At 46.2% G+C, this 19,563-nt stretch overlaps 1 protein-coding gene across 1 annotated transcript in view; it reads right to left on the minus strand.

Moving 5' to 3' along the window:
* Nucleotides 1-19,563, minus strand: part of TXNRD2 (thioredoxin reductase 2) — a 1,479,392-nt gene that overhangs the window by 913,855 nt on the left and 545,974 nt on the right. Inside the window, exon 8 of the mRNA XM_044068698.1 lies at nt 4,654-4,724. Within this exon, the coding sequence (XP_043924633.1) occupies nt 4,654-4,724 (71 nt within the window). The remainder of the gene's footprint in view (nt 1-4,653; nt 4,725-19,563) is intronic.

Raw genomic sequence — 19,563 nt, forward strand, 5'->3', positions numbered from 1 at the left:
AGTCGTCCAAATATGGAAACACCTGGAATCCTTGTCGTCTCAGGTGAGAAGCTACCACTGCCATGCATTTGGTAAACACCCGGGGGGCAGTGGTGAGACCAAAGGGCAGGGCCCTGAATTGAAAATGACTGGTTCCCAGCCTGAAGCGGAGGAATCTTCTGGAGCGTCTGTTCATTTTTATGTGATAGTACGCATCCTGAAGGTCTATAGAGCACATCCAGTTTCCTTTTCCCAAAAGGGGAAGGATGGACTGCAGCGTGACCATCCGAAATCTTGTTTTCTTGACTGATCTGTTCAAGATACTGAGATCCAAAATTGGTCTCAAGTCCCCTGTTTTCTTTGGAACTAAAAAGAACCTTGAGTAGATTCCGGATCCTTGCTGGTCTGCTGGAACTGGCTGAATTGCTCTTTTTGCAAGCAGTTTTGAAATTTCTAAAACCGCTAGATCCCTTTGCGCGGGTGGAACATCTGGAAGGGATTTTTTTGATTGTTTTGGAAAGCGAAGAAAGGGGATAGAATAGCCTTCGGAAATGATGGACTGTACCCATTTGTCTTGAGTCAGGGATAGCCAGGCTTTTGGGTACAGTGACAACCTTCCCCCGACTGCCTCCGAAGGTGGGCAGCCGGGCAACACCTCAGGGATGCTGAAAGGGCTTATCAGAGAAGGCTTCTCGATTGCCCTGGTTCTGCGGAGCCCCTGCCTCGAGGCGGCGTCTACCATTGTTATTCCCGCCTCTGCCTCTGGCGGGGTAACGACTTTGTGCGTCAGGCGAAGTCCCTTGATTTTGTTTACGGAACCTCATTTTCCCACTTTTCTGGCCTTTGGGGTAAGGCCTAGAAGGAGTAGAAAAACGGACTCCGACGGCAGAAAGAGTCTTGCCATCAGTCTCGCACCTAGTCAAGGTTTCTTTCACTTGAGGACCAAAGAGAGATGATCCATCAAACAGGGAGTTAGTGAAAGACGTCTTGAATGGGGTCCGCAAAATTGCATAGCCGCATCCAGGCATGCCTACGTAAGGCCACACCTGTCCCTGCTCTACTCGCTCCATCAGCCGCATAAGAAAGGAGGCGCATGGAGGAGTTGGCTATGGAGTTAAGGGTAGCCAGCTGAGTGTTCATTTTATCTTGAAAACCCGCAGCTGTAGGATCCTTCAACATGTCACTTGCTTCTTTAATCAAGTCCCTTTGAAGACGAGTGAAATGGCACAGGTAGTTCAGCGAACGCATAGTAAATGTCGCTGACGAAAACATCCGCTTCCCGTACCTGTCCATGGACCTAGATTCCTTGTTAGGTGGATGGACAGGTACTGAAGGATCAGCTAGTTCCTTCTTAGTGGCAGCAGCTACCACCATAGCATCCACAGAAACTCCTTTTGTCAAGAACTGCTTGTCTGCTGGTGCCGTTATGAATTTGGAGGGTCTCCTGGGAGTGGGGTCCACTGAATCAGGAGCCGTCCATGCCTTTTTAGCAACCACCTGCATGAGGGGGTCAAAGGGGGGGGACACCCAGGAGGTGGAAGGGCGAGAGCCAAACGCCTCAAGATATACAGATTCATCCTCCGAAGGGTTAAGGGCTGGCCAATTTCCCCTCTGTTTCAGGATCTCCAGAATGTCTGCAAAAGAGACATCTTCAGAAGGGGAACGGGGGGGAACCCTCGGAATCATCTAAATCTGTGTCAGATGTGATGGACTCAGGTGAGTCAATGTGTTTCCTCTTACACTTCCTCTTCCGAGGGGGCTCTTCTGCGAAATCAGGAGAGGCCTCGAAGAGGATGAAATCCCCACAGGGGGTTCCTGAGGAGCTGGCTCTCTGCGGTCCGGGATGAGGGAGTGAGTCGACTTGACCTGAGGCACCATAGAGGGAGGGGCGGACGGCGCCGACTGTGGAGTAGAGCCAGGCTCTAACACACTCCGCATGACCTCGAACGCACCCCTGTCAGGCAAAGCCAGAGGTCCCCGCTCCGAGAAGCTGAAAACCTCCCTCGGCACCGACAGTGATGGCTCCGAGGCCGATGTCGGAGCCGAACTCACCAGCGCCGAAGCTCCGAGAGGAAGAGCGGGGTCGGACAAGGGTCCGATGCCACTCACCCCCTCGGAGCCGACGATGGAAGTCCGGCGCCGAGATTTTTCTAAGGAAGAAATCGGAGCCGACGATGGAGCCGAAGACAATTGTATCGGCTCCGACGCTACCACAGTCTCGGTTCCGACACGACCCGCTCCGAGCTCAACGGAGTCGGAGGAGGAATATATTGATGGACAGGGGCAGGCATCGACTGATGAGTCGGGCTCTGCAGCATCTGGGCCAGTGCCTCGGACTTAAGAAGTCGACTCACTACCCTCTGAAGGTCATGATCCGACAGCCTCGATGACCTAGAGGAATGAGATTTATGGCTCCGTTCAGACAGCAGGGGAGATCCTGGAGCCGAATGAACGGAGCCAAGGGATGGTGACCTGGACCTCTTCCTCGATGTCGGCTCAAGATCTGGTCGGAGGCGACATGGGAATCTCTATTACCTCGGCTCCAGCCGAGCCGAGGAACCACAGAAACTGTGGACTGAGACTCATCGGCTCCAGCCGGAGCCGATGCAGGCGGAGGTTTAGAAGCCTTAGGTCTCGACTCAGTTGCTGGAGCCGAAGACCTAGAAGCCTTGGAGGGCTTCCCTGAAGAGACAGTAAGGGAATCCTCAGGCTTGAGTAAACCTCTCAAAATTAATTTATTTTTTCTTTCCTGCAGGACCCTGGGACTGAAGCCATGGCAAACAGCACAGGAGTCCTGCAGGTGCAAAGGCCCCAGGCAGTAGACACAAGAAGTGTGACCGTCTGTCAGAGACATTTTCTGACAGCACGCATCACACTTCTTGAAGCCTGAGACCTTTGATTCTTTAGACATCCCAAAAGTGCAATCACACACACAGTCAAAAAACACACTGATTACACCCTGTCTAGTTTTAGCTTAAAATAAAACAACTGACTAAGTTTTAAATTAAGAAAACACACACACCCACTAGGGAAGGAAGAAGGCCTGAAGGCCCGAGGGAAGAACTTAAAGTTCTTGTGGGGAAAAAACAGGAATTTTAAGAAAAAGGGGCAAGAATTCCTCTAAACTAAGGGAAATAAGTATAAAATTTAAAATTAAAGGGGTTTAATTACACTAACTTTACAAGAAAGTCACTTACCAAGAACCGGTAGAAAACCAACACCTCGATAGCTGTAGCGGCAAACGAGATCTGAGGTAACTCTCGCCTAGCATTGTGGGATATAAGGGGAGCCTCGAGCCGGTGGAACCAACTCTCGAGCTTTTAGAGTGGCCGAGTCGGAGCCGAGGTCGGCTCCGAACCCATCCAGCAAGAATGAAGGCGAGATAGACAACTTAACATGGTGTGTTAAAAAAAATTGTAGTTAAACTATGTATTTTTTACTGTCAAGAAGAAATGTATTTGCTACAAACTAAACTACTACAGTCGCCTCCACATCCAAGTCCATCTCTTCATACACACTGGCAGTTCCAGCAAACTATTACTGATAAAACCCTGTGCAGGTTAGTCCTTACCAACAGCTAGCAATTTCACTGTTGCCATACTGTAATCCGAGAATGACCTTAGCAGTGAATACTGTAGTACAACCTCACTAGTCCTGTGTCCGCAATAAGAAACTAATCCAGAAGCTGCAATGCCAAGTCACTGTACATGAATGCAGTTGAGGCTTCAAAAGCAACAGCAGAATAGCTACTGAAAAGGCGTCCACCTCAGAGTGCTTCTGCTGGAGCCAGTGACCTGACCTGCTCACCTTTACATCAGATCATTTTCAATAAATGCATCAACTACAGCACAAGACTTAATAAAATATAGTTACTAATGCTTTTTGTTATGGTAATGCCACAGTACTGATCTACAGATTTCATTTCTTTCTTTACTCTTTTTTGCTAACCAGATGACTGCTTTGGTCACAAATGACTCACTGGAAGCACAACTAGGATCACTAACGTAAGCAGGACACATACAGAAAGGCAAATAGGCCTATGCAACAAAATATGTAATCCACAAAACTCAGCATCAATATCAGAATACGCAAAGCATAACACTTCAGATTTCATCAAAAAGAGAACATAATGCAGCTCATCAGGACTACAGATTAAAAGCAGGTATCAGTCATTGCTTAACTACTAAATATGCAATGCTCCCCCCACATCTGCTTCCATTGCTTCCTTTTTAACTAGCCATTGTCTTCTCAAAGCTGTTGCACATTTAACAGGTGCTACCACACTTTTCTTCATAACTTTACACTTAAATTTATCCTACTGTCCTCCTCCTCATTTATTTACTCTGCATCTACCTCCTTGTTCCTCTTTCCTACTCCTCTAGTATTTACCAGGCAACATGTTCTTCATGACATGTTCTTTTCCCACCCCAGGGGTCACTTTTTTCTCCCTTGCCCCTTCTTTCACAATTATCTGGATTCCCAGAACAACTCTACTGTGACTAAATGATGACATTAATTATAGTCCCTATTTTTTGCTTAATTTACTGGGTGGGAGGATGACTGGTGAACAGTGTTTTTTTTTTTTTTTTTTTTTTTTTTAATTTTGAAAGGTCCTGAGTAAATTAATGAATGTGATGACGTGTTAAGTCAGGGTACATATATAGTTCTACTTACGTTTTTCCTGGAGGCTCTGTCATCCAGAATATATCATCACTTGAAATGCAGTATTCCAATGCTCCAGGAACCTGTCAGAGAGAAACAGCGACATAAGCAGTAGAAATATCTGTTATGCTAATGAAGTGCATTAAAGTACCCAATTCATGAACAGCATATCAGACTTCAGCAAGCAAAGTCCAAAACATTTACTGTATGTATGTAGAATGTGGAAAATATACCTACATACACATATATACACACACAAGCAATATATGCACAAGCACACAGGGGAAAGAATATCACCTGACTGGACTGCTATTCTTACCTGTTTAGAAACCTCTCATCCCTGTGCCCACTCTGTTTAAACCTCTCCAAATATTTATTTTTTGGCCTAAGATCAATTACCTTCGACTCCTCAATGCTACACCACTGACTGGCCTATTTAATCCCTCCAGTGGCCTTGTACCATAAATCATTCCACAGACTACCCCTCTCTACAATGGGGGCCAGCTTTTTGGCATACATCTTAGTAACCAGTGGGAATAACAGTCTGGGGACAGTGCCTAGGCCTGTCATACCATAAGAATTTGGGGGGGTCAACCTCTGTCTTTTCTATGGTGCTGAAGTTTAGTGTACCAATGCATGGTGCATTCATTTCCCCATATGTCTATTTTGCTGCTTAGGGCAGCTGTTACCATAATTTTGAAACAATCTGATGCCCACGTGACTAATCCCTGTACCTGGAAGGGGGACACAAGCTAAGAATTTGAAGAAAAAGCTACCGCTACAAAAAGTGCAACAGTCCTTAACACAGATATTTCCCTAACCAAACATTCTAGCTACTGGTGACTCCATTGTAAAACATATAGATATGCCTCTTACCAGGCTGAGCAAGGAAAGAGTGACTGCTAGTCGCTTGTTGGGTGGCCAGGTTCTGACAGATCACATACACATCTAAGTCTTTGAAAAAACAGATATAGGTATGACTTGGTCATAGTACATGAGAGTGTCAATGACTTGAGACATACCACCTTGAACTATATGAAGAGAAACATGATGGTGTTCTCAAACTACACCCCAGGCAGGTACGAGTCTAGCACTGAGCAGCATTCTACCTTTTCCAAGAATTATGCCACAATGAGCAAAAAATTACCTAAAACAGCCAATTATTGAGATCACTATCATTTGAAGGGGGCACAATACCGGTCAGTCTGGAAGGATGTGTTCAACAGACCACACTGCTTTTGCCAAGGATGGCCTTTACCTGTCCCGTTCTAGGTTTTAAAACATTAGCAAAGAAATTCTGCATCCTTACTGAGTTCTTTTCAGGCAATTCCAATCAGATAAACCTACTAACATAATGAAACACAAGCAAAGAAAAACATGAAAGTGTTACTAATCAATGTTAGGTGCCTAAAAAGAAACTCCACTCCCTAAAAGCCCTCTTCACCCCGGAGAATATAGAGGACAGTGCAGTGTCTGAGATGTACATTAAAATGGTGGAGAATACTCCGGCTGTGCATAGATACAATTTGTTCCACATTTTTAGACCAGCTATTGTGCAGGATGGGAAAAAAGGTGAAGGTGTCTCAATCGTCATTCAAAACAGGCTCACATCAGGGTTGATAAAGCAGCAATATGCACTAGAGCTTCTTCAAAGGTGATTACTAGGCTATCAGCTCAAAAGTCAATTTAAGCCTAGCCAAGCTTACCCCAAATTTAGCAAAATTTTGCTGGTGTGTGTCAATATCCCAAAGATTTTTAAGTTACACATCAAGTATTCACAGTCTGCCCTTGTCCATGAGGGAAATAAGTGCCAAACTAGGGGTAAATTTGTGATTTTCCATCTACTGGCCCAAGTTACATTTGAACAAAGTTAGGGATGAGCGTTTCCTTGAGACAGATTTCCCATTCATATGAAGAAAGAATAGTCTTTGAGACACATACTTGTCCCTTCAACATAAACTCTACGTTAGAGCCAAGGTTTAGGTTATTTCCTGATGTGATTTGTTTTGTAGATGAGCAACAAAGCCATCAGTGTGGGATCAGGGAATGCCACATAGGCTAGGCATAGATTGCCAGCCAGTAGTCTGCAGGAGGCAGAGTACAGGGATAGGACTTTAACGACTGTCCCTATAAGACTTCTTTAATCCAGGTATTCTTTTTGTGAGGAAAGTACAGTTGTGTAAAATTTTACTTTAACAGTTGTCCTTCTCTTCACTGTTGCAGTACTGTGCACCTTAGAGATCTCCTGCCAAGGATAGTCCAACATCCAGCCAATATATCAAAACCTTTAGAAAACCTTTAGAACCTGTATGCACCATACATCACATGCATATTCACCATACGGGATGTAGCCATAAAGGTGACATGCAGATGCAGTGACCCAGAACTGAACTGTCACAGTAAAGAACAGTCTCCACAGGACAAAGGAGGCCATGCAAATCCTGAGGGAGAAAATATAGATGGGGGCCCTCAGCCAGGAGGGAAACTAAATGCAATCCCAAAAGAGAAAGGGGGATGGTGGGAGGGATTGAATACTGAAACAGTGAAGAGAAGGCTATCTACTGTTATGGCAAGATTTTACACAACTGTACTATGTCCTTCTATGGCACTGTTGTAGACAGTATTCTGCACCTTAGGGAAGAGGACAAGAGCTCAAGAAAAGGAGTGGAAAGTAGAAGACTGGAAAAAGCCCTCAACAAACTCATGCAGGATGGCCCTAGCAAAACCTGCTCTGGCCTCATAAACCATATCTAATTCATAATGCTTGGTAAAGGTATGCACTGAAGACCAAGCAGCAGCTTCAAGTATGGAATTGGTGTCCAACACTTCGAAGAAGGCACCAGAAGAGGCAACAGGCATAGTGGAATGAGCTCTAACTGAAGTAGATAGATATTTGCCATAAAACAGAACAAAAGGAAATGGGCTTAAATACCCAGGAGGAGATGGTTTGCTTAGAAACAGCCACACCTGGTGTCCTGGGATGAAAAGAAACAAAAAGCTGGTCAGATTTATGAATGGTCTTAGTTTTTTATACAAATACCTGAGCTGTCTGTGCAAATCCCAGGTGGAGACGGAAAAAAGGAAGGGAGTTATACCGCCTGATTTAATTCAATTCAACTCAACTTTATTGTCATATGTACTAAAGACAGCATCAAAAAGTACAATGAAATTCTTGTTCTGCAAGTCCTACAGCAGCATATAAAACAATTACAATTAACAAGAAGTAATCTAAGATAACTTTTAGTTATGTACTTACCATAACTTTGGATGTATGGGATCCATCTCGCCTACATTCATAACAGATGGGTTCGGAGCCGATCCGTCGGCTCCGACTCGGCCACTATACACTAGAACGAAGTCTCTCATTGGCTGGGCTTCCCCTTATCCCAGAATGCACCACACCTGCTTCCCCAGATCTTGTTTGTTCGCTTTCATACATTCATACAGGTACAGAAAACACATACCAATAACTGTAACCAACTAGAGCCCTTCCAGAGAATAGCTCAGCAAGAGCAATATTTCCTCCAAATCCAAAAGGTAGGGGGAAGGAGGGTGGGTATGTATGAATGTAGGCGAGATGGATCCCATACATCCGAAGTTATGGTAAGTACATAACTAAAAGATGTAATGGGATCCTATCTCGCCTACATTCATAACAGATGGGACAGCGTCCCTAGCACCTAAATCCCGGGTGGCTCATTGGAACACACTCCTGAGAACTGCGAAACCAAAGGAAGCTCTGCCTCGGGAAGCCACATCAACCTTATAATAAGAAATGAAGGTGTGCGGAGAAGAAGTAGCAGCCGCACAAATATCATCTATTGAAACTTTGGAGTGAAATGCTACAGAGGTGGCCAAGTGGGAAAGGTAACTCTCTGCCTGACTGGGAATAAATGAAGGAGATGCAATCCTTAATCCATTTGGCTATGGTGGTTTTGGCAACTGGTAGACCTAACCTATTCTCCGCAAAGGACACAAACAGCTGGTTAGATTTTCGTGTCTGACTGGTCCTAACTAAGTAAAAACGCAGTTGACTGTGAACATCCAACTGGTGGAAGGTATATTCTGCTCTATTAGAAAAATTTGGAAAGAAAATGGGGAGCTCCAAGGATTGCTGAATGCATAAAGGGGATGCTACCTTAGGCAAAAAGGAGGGATTCAATCTGAGGGAAACTCTGTCTTTATGAAAAATCAAATAAGGAGGAGTAGAACAGAGAGCCTGAAGCTCTGAAACCCACTTAGCAGAAGTTATTGCCACTAGAAGGGTGGTTTTCCAAGACAGAAATTTTATATCACAAGTCGCTGCCGGCTCAAAGGGACGGGCAGTTAAGGAGGCCAGAACCAAATTTAAGTCCCAAGGGGGCACAGGATGAGCCATAGGAGGCCTGAGGAGCCAGGCTCCCTTAAGAAAGGACTTGCAAAGTCTGTTTGCCATTAAGGAAGGCTCTACAGAAACATGAAAATTAGAGATGGCCGCTAGTTGAACCTTAATTGTGGAGACTGAAGAGCCCGAATGAAACAATGAAGCTAGAAATTCCAAGACCTGCGGAACTGGGGCCGTAAGAGCATCAATGCCTCGCTGCTGGGCCCAAAAGGCAAACCTTTTCCATTTGCTGGAATACAGCTTAACAGTGGACGGCTTGTGGGAAGAGGACAAAATGTACATCACTTCTGTAGAAAGAGAGTTATCTCTAACTAAGGATGGAAGTGGAGTAACCAAGCAGCCAGTCGCAAAGACCGGAGGGACAGATGAGAGTGTCCCGACTGATGAGACAACAGGTCCGGCACTGGGTCCAGAATCCAAGGGTCCTGTACCGCATACTTCTGAAGGAATGGGAACCAAACCTGACAGGGCCAATGTGGGGCGACCAAAATCATGTGGCTCCCTACATGAAGAGCCTTCTGAATCACCCTCGGGAGAAGGGGGATCGGGGGGAATGCATAAAGCAGACCCGGGGGCCAATTGTGGGCTAGAGCGTCCCTGGGAGGGAGTCAGAGTGAAGAACTCTCTGCACTTCGCATTGTTGGGGCTGGCGAACAAGTCGCAACAAGGGAGACCCCATTTGGCGAAGATCTGCGCAGCCACTCTGTTGTTGAGGGACCACTCGTGGGGCAACAGGAGAGTCCTGCTGAGCCTGTCTGCAATCACACTGGCTTTCCCCGGAATGTGCATGGCTACTAAGAAATGTTGGGTAGCTATGGCCCAGCGCCACACTCTCATGGCCTCTCTGCAAAGGGGGTAGGACCTGGTTCTGCCCTGCTTGTTTATGTGCCAAACTACCGACATGTTGTCGGATAGAATCGCAATAGTACCTTGGGGGAGAGCATGATGAAGTGCTTTCAAAACCAGAAGCACCGCTCTCATTTCCAGGACATTGATGTGAAGGTGCGTGTCGCAATCCTGCCAAGTGCCTTGGACAGACCTGTCCAGATAATGACCCCCCCACCCTATCTGGAAGGCGTCCGTGGTCACTGTGGCAACAGGGGGCTGAAGGGCCTAAGGACGCCCCCGGTCCACGTTGGACCGACGCAGCCACCAACGGAGGTCCCGACAACTGTCCGTAATCAGAAACAAATGGTTCAGCGGAAGTTCTTGATACGACCATTGAACCGATAATAGCCATTGCAGCACCCGCATGTGCAGCCTGGCTAACGGTACTAGGAGAATAGTTGCGGCCATCGTGCCCAATAACTGAAGAATCTGTCTGGCAGGAACTCGAGATTTGAGTAACAAGTTTAGAATCTGAGATTGTAGGACCTGAATTCTTTCTGATGGCAAAAATGCCCGCATCCTTTTTGTGTCTAACTCTGCGCCTATAAAGGTGATATGCTGAGATGGCCGCAGCACAGATTTTTCCCAATTGAAAGTGATTCCCAGCGAGAGACCCAAAGTTACTGTGGCCATCAACGCTCGAATCAGTAGATGCTTGGAGGTGGCAGTGAGGAGCCAGTCGTCGAGATAGGGAAACACCTGGAATCCTAGACTTCTCAAGTGAGCTGTCACCACTGCCAGACACTTGGTAAACACCCTGGGGGCTGTGGTGAGACCAAAGGGCAGTGCACGAAACTGGAAATGTCTGGTTCCTAGGCGGAAGCGTAAATGACTCCTGGACTCTTGACATATCAAAATGTGATAGTAAGCGTCCTTGAGGTCTATGGAGCACATCCAGACATCCTTCTCCAATAACGGGAGAATGGACTGAAGGGTGACCATCCGGAACTTGGACTTTTTCACAAAACGATTTAATGAGCTTAGGTCCAAAATGGGCCTTACGTCCCCTGTCTTTTTTGGCACCAAAAATAATCTCGAGTAAGTTCCTGATCTGGTCGGCGGGGACGGGCTGGATGACCCCTTTGCTTAGCAGCTTTGAAACTTCTACGGCTGCTTGATCCCGTTGACTGGGTGGCACGTCCGGGATTCTCCTTGTAGGAGGAGGGGGCTTGGAGAAGAGGATGAGGTAGCCTCCGGTTACAATGCGAAGCACCCACTGATCCTTGGTTATAGATTCCCAAGCCTGTGGGTGTTTCGCAAAACGACCCCCGACTGGCTCCGGAGAAGCACAGCCGGGCCACATCCTAGGGATGTTGAGGGTAGGAGGAACCACGAAAGGAATCACGGTATCCAGTGTTACGGGGGCCTCTGCCACCTCTGGGGAGGCGTCTTCCTGAATTCCCCCCCCCCTCTGCCTCTAGAGGGGGTATCACCCGGTGGAGTAGAGAAGAACTTTTGGGATTTTCTGAACCACATTTTCCCTCCTCTCTGGGCCTTGGGGTAAGGTCTAGAGGGAGCGGAAAAACGGGCCCCAACGGCAGTCAAGGTCTTGCCCTCCTGCTCGCACCGAGTAAGTGTGTCCTTCACCTTGGGTCCAAACAGAGAAGACCCATCAAAGGGGGCGTCGGCGAAGGAAGACTTAAAGGCCTCCGCAAGTGGACACAAGCGTAACCAGGCTTGTCTCCTAAGAGCCACTCCTGTGCCCGCTGCTCTACTCGTCCATGAGGCTCATTTCCTATGCCTACGGTCTGGGCTAACGCCTCAGGAAGATTACCCGCAAGAGACTCTCCTAACTCCTTGAGGAGGTCCCTTTGGAGCCTTGTAAAATGACAGAGATAGTTCAGCGACCGCAGGGTAAAGGTCGCTGAAGAAAGGGTACGCTTCCCGTACCTATCCATGCTCCTAGAGTCCTTATTAGGAGGATGAATAGACGTTGAAGCCTCTGCCACATCCTGCTGAGTGGCAGATGCCACCATCATCGCATCAACTGCAACACCCTTAGTGAGGAATTCCTTCTGGGGAGGGGCTGAAAGGAACTTATTAGGTCTGGCAGGCACCGGTTCCACTGTATCAGGATGCTCCCACACCCTCCGAGAGATTAAATCTAATAACTTGTCGAAGGGTGGAGACACCCAGGAGGAGGAGGGCTGGGCCCCGAAGGCCTTGAGGAAGACTGACTCCTCAGAGGTAGAGGCTTTGGATTGCCAATCGCCTCTCTGTCTCAAGATCTCAAGGATATCCGAGAAGGAGACATCATCCGAGGACGATTTTGGGGACCCCTCCGCATTATCGAGGTCAGTATCTGAAGTGACGGACTCATCTTGGGAATCAACGTGCTTCCTCTTGCACAGTTTCTTCCTTGGGGGTTCATCCGAAGCAGATTCAGAAGGACCCCCCGGAAGAAGGGAACCCTCTAAGGGGGTATCCTCAGGCCCCGGGGCCCCACTGTCGTGGGAAAGAATGTCACCAGAGGCACCAGTACCCAAATGTAGGGATGGTGAGGTGGAAACTTGCTGAACCGGCAAGGTCATGGCCAGCGCACTCCTCATGGCCTCAAAAGCAGGACCTCCAGACTCTGCAGAGGGCACTTGCTGAGAGATCACGACGGTACCGGGAATACCTGCGGCCGATGCTCCGAGGGGAAGACTGGGCATCGAAGAGGCCAGCTCCAAAGTGTTGCTCTCGGCCCCCGCCGAGGAAGACCCGGTACCAAACCCTGACACCGAGGACAGGGTAGGAATGAAGGTCGGAGCAGAGAAATTCCGAGGGGGTCCCTGCTCCGACTGGACGATTCCGCTGCGTTCTACCAGCACCGACTCCAACGTCTTCAAGGGGGTCGGAGGAGGAATCAAATGCATGGAATGGGGAATCGGCTCCGAAGCAGAGTGGGCTGGAGCCGAGATCATTTTAGTAAAAACTGTGGACTGGAACAGCCTCTGGATAACCCTGTCCAAATCCGAATCCGACAACCTAGAGGATTTGGAGGAAATAGACTGGGGCTGAGAAGACTTCTGCCTCGGCTCCGATAAAACAGGGGACCGGCTCTGAAAAGGTTCCAACACTATCGGATCCGAGATCGGAACCGTTTGTAAAGGTGTCGGCGCTGAAGGCGGCTCCGGGGCCGAGGGGGAAGAGTCTGAGCTGCACACCTACAACGGCTCCGAAACCAAAGGAGCCGAACTAGGTGATTGGCCTCTCGGTGCACTAACCTGCGGCTCCGACACCAATGGAGCCGAGGAAAGAGGCACCAAGGCAGACCCTTCAGCCATCGGATCCGAAGCCATTGGAGCCGAGGAAGAAGAGGTCGATCTATGTTTCTTGGATGTCGGGTCCGACGGACTGGTCGGAGCCGACGATCTATGCTTCTTGGGTATCGGGCCCGACGGGCTGGTCAGAGCCGACAACCTTTTCTTTTTAGAAGCTGGAGATGAAGCCAACGCTTCCTCAAATGAAGGCTGATTAAGACCCCCAAGTATTAGCTTGTTTTTTCTTTCCTGAAGGACCCTGGAAGAAAAAGCGTGACAAACACTGCATGTATCTTGTAGATGTTTAGGCCCTAAACAGTACACGCAGACAGCATGGCTGTCTGTGATAGACATTTTATAATTACATTTAGCACATTTTTTAAATCCTGATTTCTGCTCCTTAGACATCCTGAACAAAGTAGAAAACAGATAACAGATCGCTAAAATACAGTACACAGAAGTAAACTAATATATGGGCTAAAGCCCTCTAACTTAAACGGGCTTAGCCCGATACAACAGAGATAACAGAGAAAACTATTTCAGTCGCACAACAAGAGTACACCACACAGCAAAGGGCAAAGGCCCTCTAATTTAAACGGGCCTTGCCCAGTATACTAGAAGCGCGAAAATTATAAAAAAAATCTAAAATTCACAAAACTGACAAACAAAACGCTCACAAAGCTGTTAAAACAGCTGTTTGTTGAAAAACTGACAGAAACCCTAGTCAAAAAGACCAAAATGGTCAAGAAAATACACTTAGCTCCAGCCAAGTCGAGACCACTTCCAGCTTGAAAAGCGGCAAACGAGATCTGGGGAAGCAGGTGTGGTGCATTCTTGGATAAGGGGAAGCCCAGCCAATGAGAGACTTCGTTCTAGTGTATAGTGGCCGAGTCGGAGCCGACGGATCGGCTCCGAACCCATCTGTTATGAATGTAGGCGAGATAGGATCCCATTACATCATATAGGCAATAATATAAATACCAGTATCAGTAAATATACACAACTATGCAAAAGAGCACATTTGTGCAAAAAAAAAAAAAAAAAATGCTTGTTTTCTTCCAAATGTGAACCAACCTAGAATTCTGGAGGCAGAGGTAGTATAGGAGTTTTATTTAACAGTTTAAAGTATAAAACGGTCTTTTATAGAACTGGTTGTTCTGGCCACCATGCTCTTGTAACGCCTCCCCGATGGTAGCAGCATAAACAGTTTGTGTTGTGGGTGGGTAGGTAGTGTCCATGATAAAGTTTTGGGCCCTCCTAAAAACTCTTTTGGTGTAGATGCACTCCGATGCAGAAGGATTACTCCAATGACGTTTCACCCAGTTTTTATCACTTGCTGCAGAGCCTTACGATCCTATATTGTACCATTCCTGAACCATACTGTAACAGAGTGGAAGAGAATACTCTCAGTTGTACATCTGTAGAAGTTGCTTAGGATGGTGTTGGGCATGCCAAACTTACTCAGCATTCTCAGAAAATACAGTTGTTGCCAGCTTTTCCCTACCAGGTCTGTAATGTTATCAGTCCAGATAAGGTCCTCAGAGATATTACTACCGAGGAATTTGAATGTAGTCCCTCTTTCCACCTCATACTTACCAATACTCACCAACATATATAACGGTAAGTGCCATTCTCTATTCCTCCATACATCAATGACCATCTCTATCATTTACAAAATAGGCCAAGCCAGACTGCAACAATTCACACAAATAGAAGAGAAGCAGAGGGAACCCACACTGAAAAAGGGTCCTGGCTAAGAGTGTGGCACCAGACAGAAAATCTTTTCCACTTGGACATGCAAAACTTTCTGATTGCACATTTTCTTGTCTCCTGTAACACCCTGAGCACATCCCTCAGAAAGGAAGTGCCTAAAAGGGGATCAAAACCCCATCACTTGTAATGTCAGCTGAAGACTGAACAAGTGAGGATGGATGACTGACCCCTTGTCCTGTGTGAGGAGATCCAACCAATGAGGTAACATGTGGTAATTGTCCTTTCTAGAATGAATGAGAGGGGGAACCAGTGCTGTCTTGGCCAAAAGGGAGTCACTAGCAAGATTTTCAGAGTCCAGCTGAATCTTCTGCATGACTTTTGGAAGCAGATGAAGAGGTGGGAAGGCATAGAGAATCATCCCCTTCCAAGAAAAAGAAAGGGTGTCCATCTACCACACCAGATTGTATGGCACCTTGGAACAGAAAAGAGGGAGCAGATGTTCAGAAGGTAGGCCAAAAAGATCTACCTGAGGAATACTTCACCGAAGGACTAAGTCCAGAAACAGGTCTCTGTGACGCATCCATTCATGAGCCTGTGTTTTGGACCTCCTCAAAGAGTTTGCCACTAGATTAAATGGTGGGTTTGATGTCTTTACCTCATACATATAAGGTACACGGTTGGATTCTGACCTTGGGTTATTGGTTAGGCTTAAAATGGTCCTTCAAGGCAGTTCGTCTAGGATTCACCTATGAGCCAATAATTGTGCTCTGAAGGAATATATACTGCCTGAAGATTTAGCTGATAAGTGATAGCCAGACCCCAGGCCTGAAGAGCCAATCTGTAAAGATCAGACTTTGTGCCCAAACCTTCAGAGGACCTGGAGACAGCACGAGTTGAAAAGCCTGAAGGGCTAGAATCAGAGATATTATCTCTTTGATGCTAATATGGTCCAACTTCTGATGGGGGGGGGACCCCGAACTTTCAGATGACAAAAGGAAGCCCCCCCAATATATCTGAAGTGTCGATGAAAAGGAACCAGAGGCTGAAAGGGCAGGTCTGGGTTAAAGGCAAGTTGCTGAATCCATTCCCACTTGAGACGCACTATAAGATCCAGAGGATGGCAATGCTGAAGCCAAACTGACTTGAGGGTACCACTGAAGCTTCCACATATGCAGTCTGGCAAGAGGTAGTATTGGAATAGAAGAGGTCATAAATCCTATGGCCAAAGAAACTCCCTGGCTGGTATGGCTGGCAAGCAGAGGAAAAAGAGACTAAACAAAAGCTCCCAAGGTCAATACCTTTGGAGCTGAAAGAGAGTTCAACATTCTCAATGTGTGAATCTGGCAGCCCAGATACACATGCGCCTGAGAAGTTGTCAGAACAGACTTTTGGAAGTTCATACTAAACCCTAGACTTTGAAGGAGAGCTATGGTGAACTCCAGAGCCTGTAACAGTCAACCGGGAGAACGTGCCTGAATCAACAGGTCATCTAAATAAGGAAAAAATCTGAATGCCTTGAAGCCTGTGAAAAGCAATCACTGGAGCTAGGCATTTTGTGAATGTCCTTGGGACAGTAGAGATACCAAAGGGCAAAGCAGAAAAATGAGAATGACAGGAAGAAAGAGAAATGCAAAAACTTCCTGAAATTAGGATGAATAGGAATATGAAGGTAAGCATCCTTCAGATCCAATGACACCAGAAAAGCCTGGGGCAGCAACAGGGGAAACAGCGTTTGAAGAGAAAGCATCCAAAAGGAAGGGACCTTCAGAAAGGTGTTGAGCAAGGACAGATCCAGAACAGATTGCTAAATACCCTCATTTCAAGGAAGTAAGAACATTCTGCAGTATAACCCTTTACCTACTTAAGAAGCGACAGGCTGAATACTTCCCTGGTCCACCAGGAATCCAAGAACCTCTGAGAAATGAGGAAGCTGCTCTCAAGGAGATTAAGGAATCATTGAAAAAGGAGAAAGGGGGACTTCCAAACCATGAACAGAAGTAACTCTGATGGATGATGAACAGAATGCAAGAATCACATGTGATGAGTTGCAAGTTCATAGAAGAGAGAACCGAAGAAACAAGGGAACCTGGGCAAGGGTTAGGAGGGGGCAAGATTTCAAAGGCAGGCTTGTCAGGGAAAGAAGGTTCAGAGGAACAAGAGCCTATAAAGATTTAGCAGGAGGAGCTCACCTACCACCAGAGGCGGCTTGTGCTATAGGACTGCAGCCCCCCAGCTGTGGAAAGAAAAAAATAAATAAATAAAAATTACGAGAGAAAAAAAAAACATCACGAGTCCCGGAACTCCATGCATGCGTGATTGGTGTTCCCAGAACTCACAGAACTCCAAACTGCTGTGTCAGCAGTCTGAATAGGAGGAAAGGTATCTCTGCCCTGCAGATGCCCAGAAGTCTATGCGGTGATGAACACACAGAACGGAAGACTTCCGGACTGCAACATCTGTAGGCTGAAGTCTTCTCTCGTGGGGAAACCTTCCCCGTGAAAGCATTTAGCTTGTGCGGGACTGATACAGCTGCTGATGTGTGTGTGTGTGTGTGTGTGTGTGTGGGACTGATACAGCTGCAGGTGTGTGTGTGTGTGTGTGTGTGTGTGTGTGTGTGTGTATACAAGGTGGTGGGTAGAGGATACCTCAGGTTTGAACCCTGTAACCTGGGTGCAGGTAACAAGAGCCTGAATTCCCTACCCACCACCATTTGTAAACAATTTGCAGATTTTTGCTGCATATTTGTTCTGTTCTGTTCCTCATAAAATCTGTGGTTTCTGTATTTTTTTCCTTACACAGTTAGTAGTGCAGTGGTAGTATCGTTGCCTGACAGCTACAGGTTCTCTGGTTTGATTCTTGGCTGAGGTGCCTTGTGTTGAGTCTGCATAGGTCCTCCCTGTGCTTGAGTGGGTTTCCTCTAGGTGCTCTGCTGTCCTCCCATCTTACAAAGACATGTGTCTGGAGTATTTCTCCCTGGGCCTCTGCTGAAAATTGGCTTTTATTGCAAGTCAGACTTTCCTGGTTAACAAATGTTAAATAAATAAAAATGACAGGCATTTGAACTTCAGACGTCATATTCTTAAGAAAGTACATGGTAACACAAAACCTTTTATTCTAGCAGTTTAAGTTTATAAGATGGATATATGAAATTTGTCCCTAGCTTTTGGGGACTGTATTCCCCCATTATTGAAAATGTCCAGGTTTTTGTGTGAAGGTTGAGAGCTATGGTGAGAACTGAATATTCAGTGAATATGTTTGAGGGCTGTATTCCCCCATTACTGGCTTTGTCCAGGTGTTTTTTGCTAAGAGGTTGAGAGCTATGGTAATAATTTAATTCACTGAATAGGTTCATAGATTAGTACTAAGCTAACTGCCCTTGTGAGCCATTTTAAGCCTAGCCAATTATCCCTTGAGACTCAAACCCTGCACCTTGTGTTTGTAAGGCAAACACCTTAACCATTAGGCCACCCTCCCAACCCAGTTGTTTGGGGGCTGTATTCCCCCATTATTGGTTTTGTTCTAGTGTTTTGTGCTAAGAGGTTGACAGCTATGGTGAGAACTGAATTCACTAAATGGTAGTCATTTAAGTTTCAGTCTTCCTGTCCTTCACAAAACAGCTGATTTGGCATAGTGGTATGTTGCTCTGACTGTTTTGCACAGGGTCCTGGGTTCATGACTCAGCCATGAAATGTATGGTGGTAACACAGCATTTTATTCTAGCAACTTTCCAACATTATACAACCAATGTTTACAATGTGTCCCTGGTTTTTGGGCTTTTGTCCCCCCCCCCCCAGTAAATTTTGGCTTTTTCCAGATTTCTTGTGCTACACAGTTCAGAGATACAGCCGAATGTCGAGTAGATTTTACAGGGAGCTGAGAGCTGCCGGAGAACAGAAGTTTAGTGCTGCTTATGCTGAGTCTGCTTGCATTGTTAATAGCACAACAGGTAGTGTACTTGCTTTTGATGCAGAAGGCTGTGGGTTATACTTCCACAGTATGGAGATGCATTGCTGATACTGTGCTGTGTTGTAAAGGGGGTGGATGCTGCAGTACTTTTTGGTGAAGATACCTAGTAACTATGAACCTGTTATCAGTTTGCCATCCATTCCCTATTGCAGTATTACTAGGTTATCATTTTTTAATGTAATATAGGAAATTTATTCCTCAAGGGCAGCAGGCACTTTATTTATAAATGAAACAATGAAATACATAATTGTTTGCTAGCAGCAACCCCTTCATTAATTACAGATCTCTTTAATGTGGAATTATTTAGAGGACTTTTACTTCTGCAGAGATTGTGCATACTTACGGATACTGGTGGACTGTAGAAGAGTTTTTATGATGGAAATGTTCTGAATTTGGGCAGTTTTGTCATTGTTGGTGCATGTATTTTGTTTCATTGTTTACTTCAAAAAATGTTCAAAACAATACATTTAAAACGCCTTCTAACAACTGTACTGTACTGCACAAGGAATATAATTTAATACAATCAGGAAGATGTATCAAAGAGCACATATATGTTTCATGTGCAAGGGACCTATGATATGAAAACAGCCCAAAGTTAATCTTTATCTGCCACAGGCGAAATGTATTTTCTTTGAATGTGAGTTTCAATGCTGTTTCAATGAATGTGAGTTTCAAGGGCAGAGAAGTTTTAATGCTAAGCCTATTTTCATCATGAGACTGCTTTGT

This window comes from Protopterus annectens, chromosome 4.part0, assembly GCF_019279795.1.
Source record: "Protopterus annectens isolate FY-2018-M chromosome 4.part0, PAN1.0, whole genome shotgun sequence".
In the NCBI taxonomy this organism is placed as follows: domain Eukaryota; kingdom Metazoa; phylum Chordata; order Ceratodontiformes; family Protopteridae; genus Protopterus; species Protopterus annectens.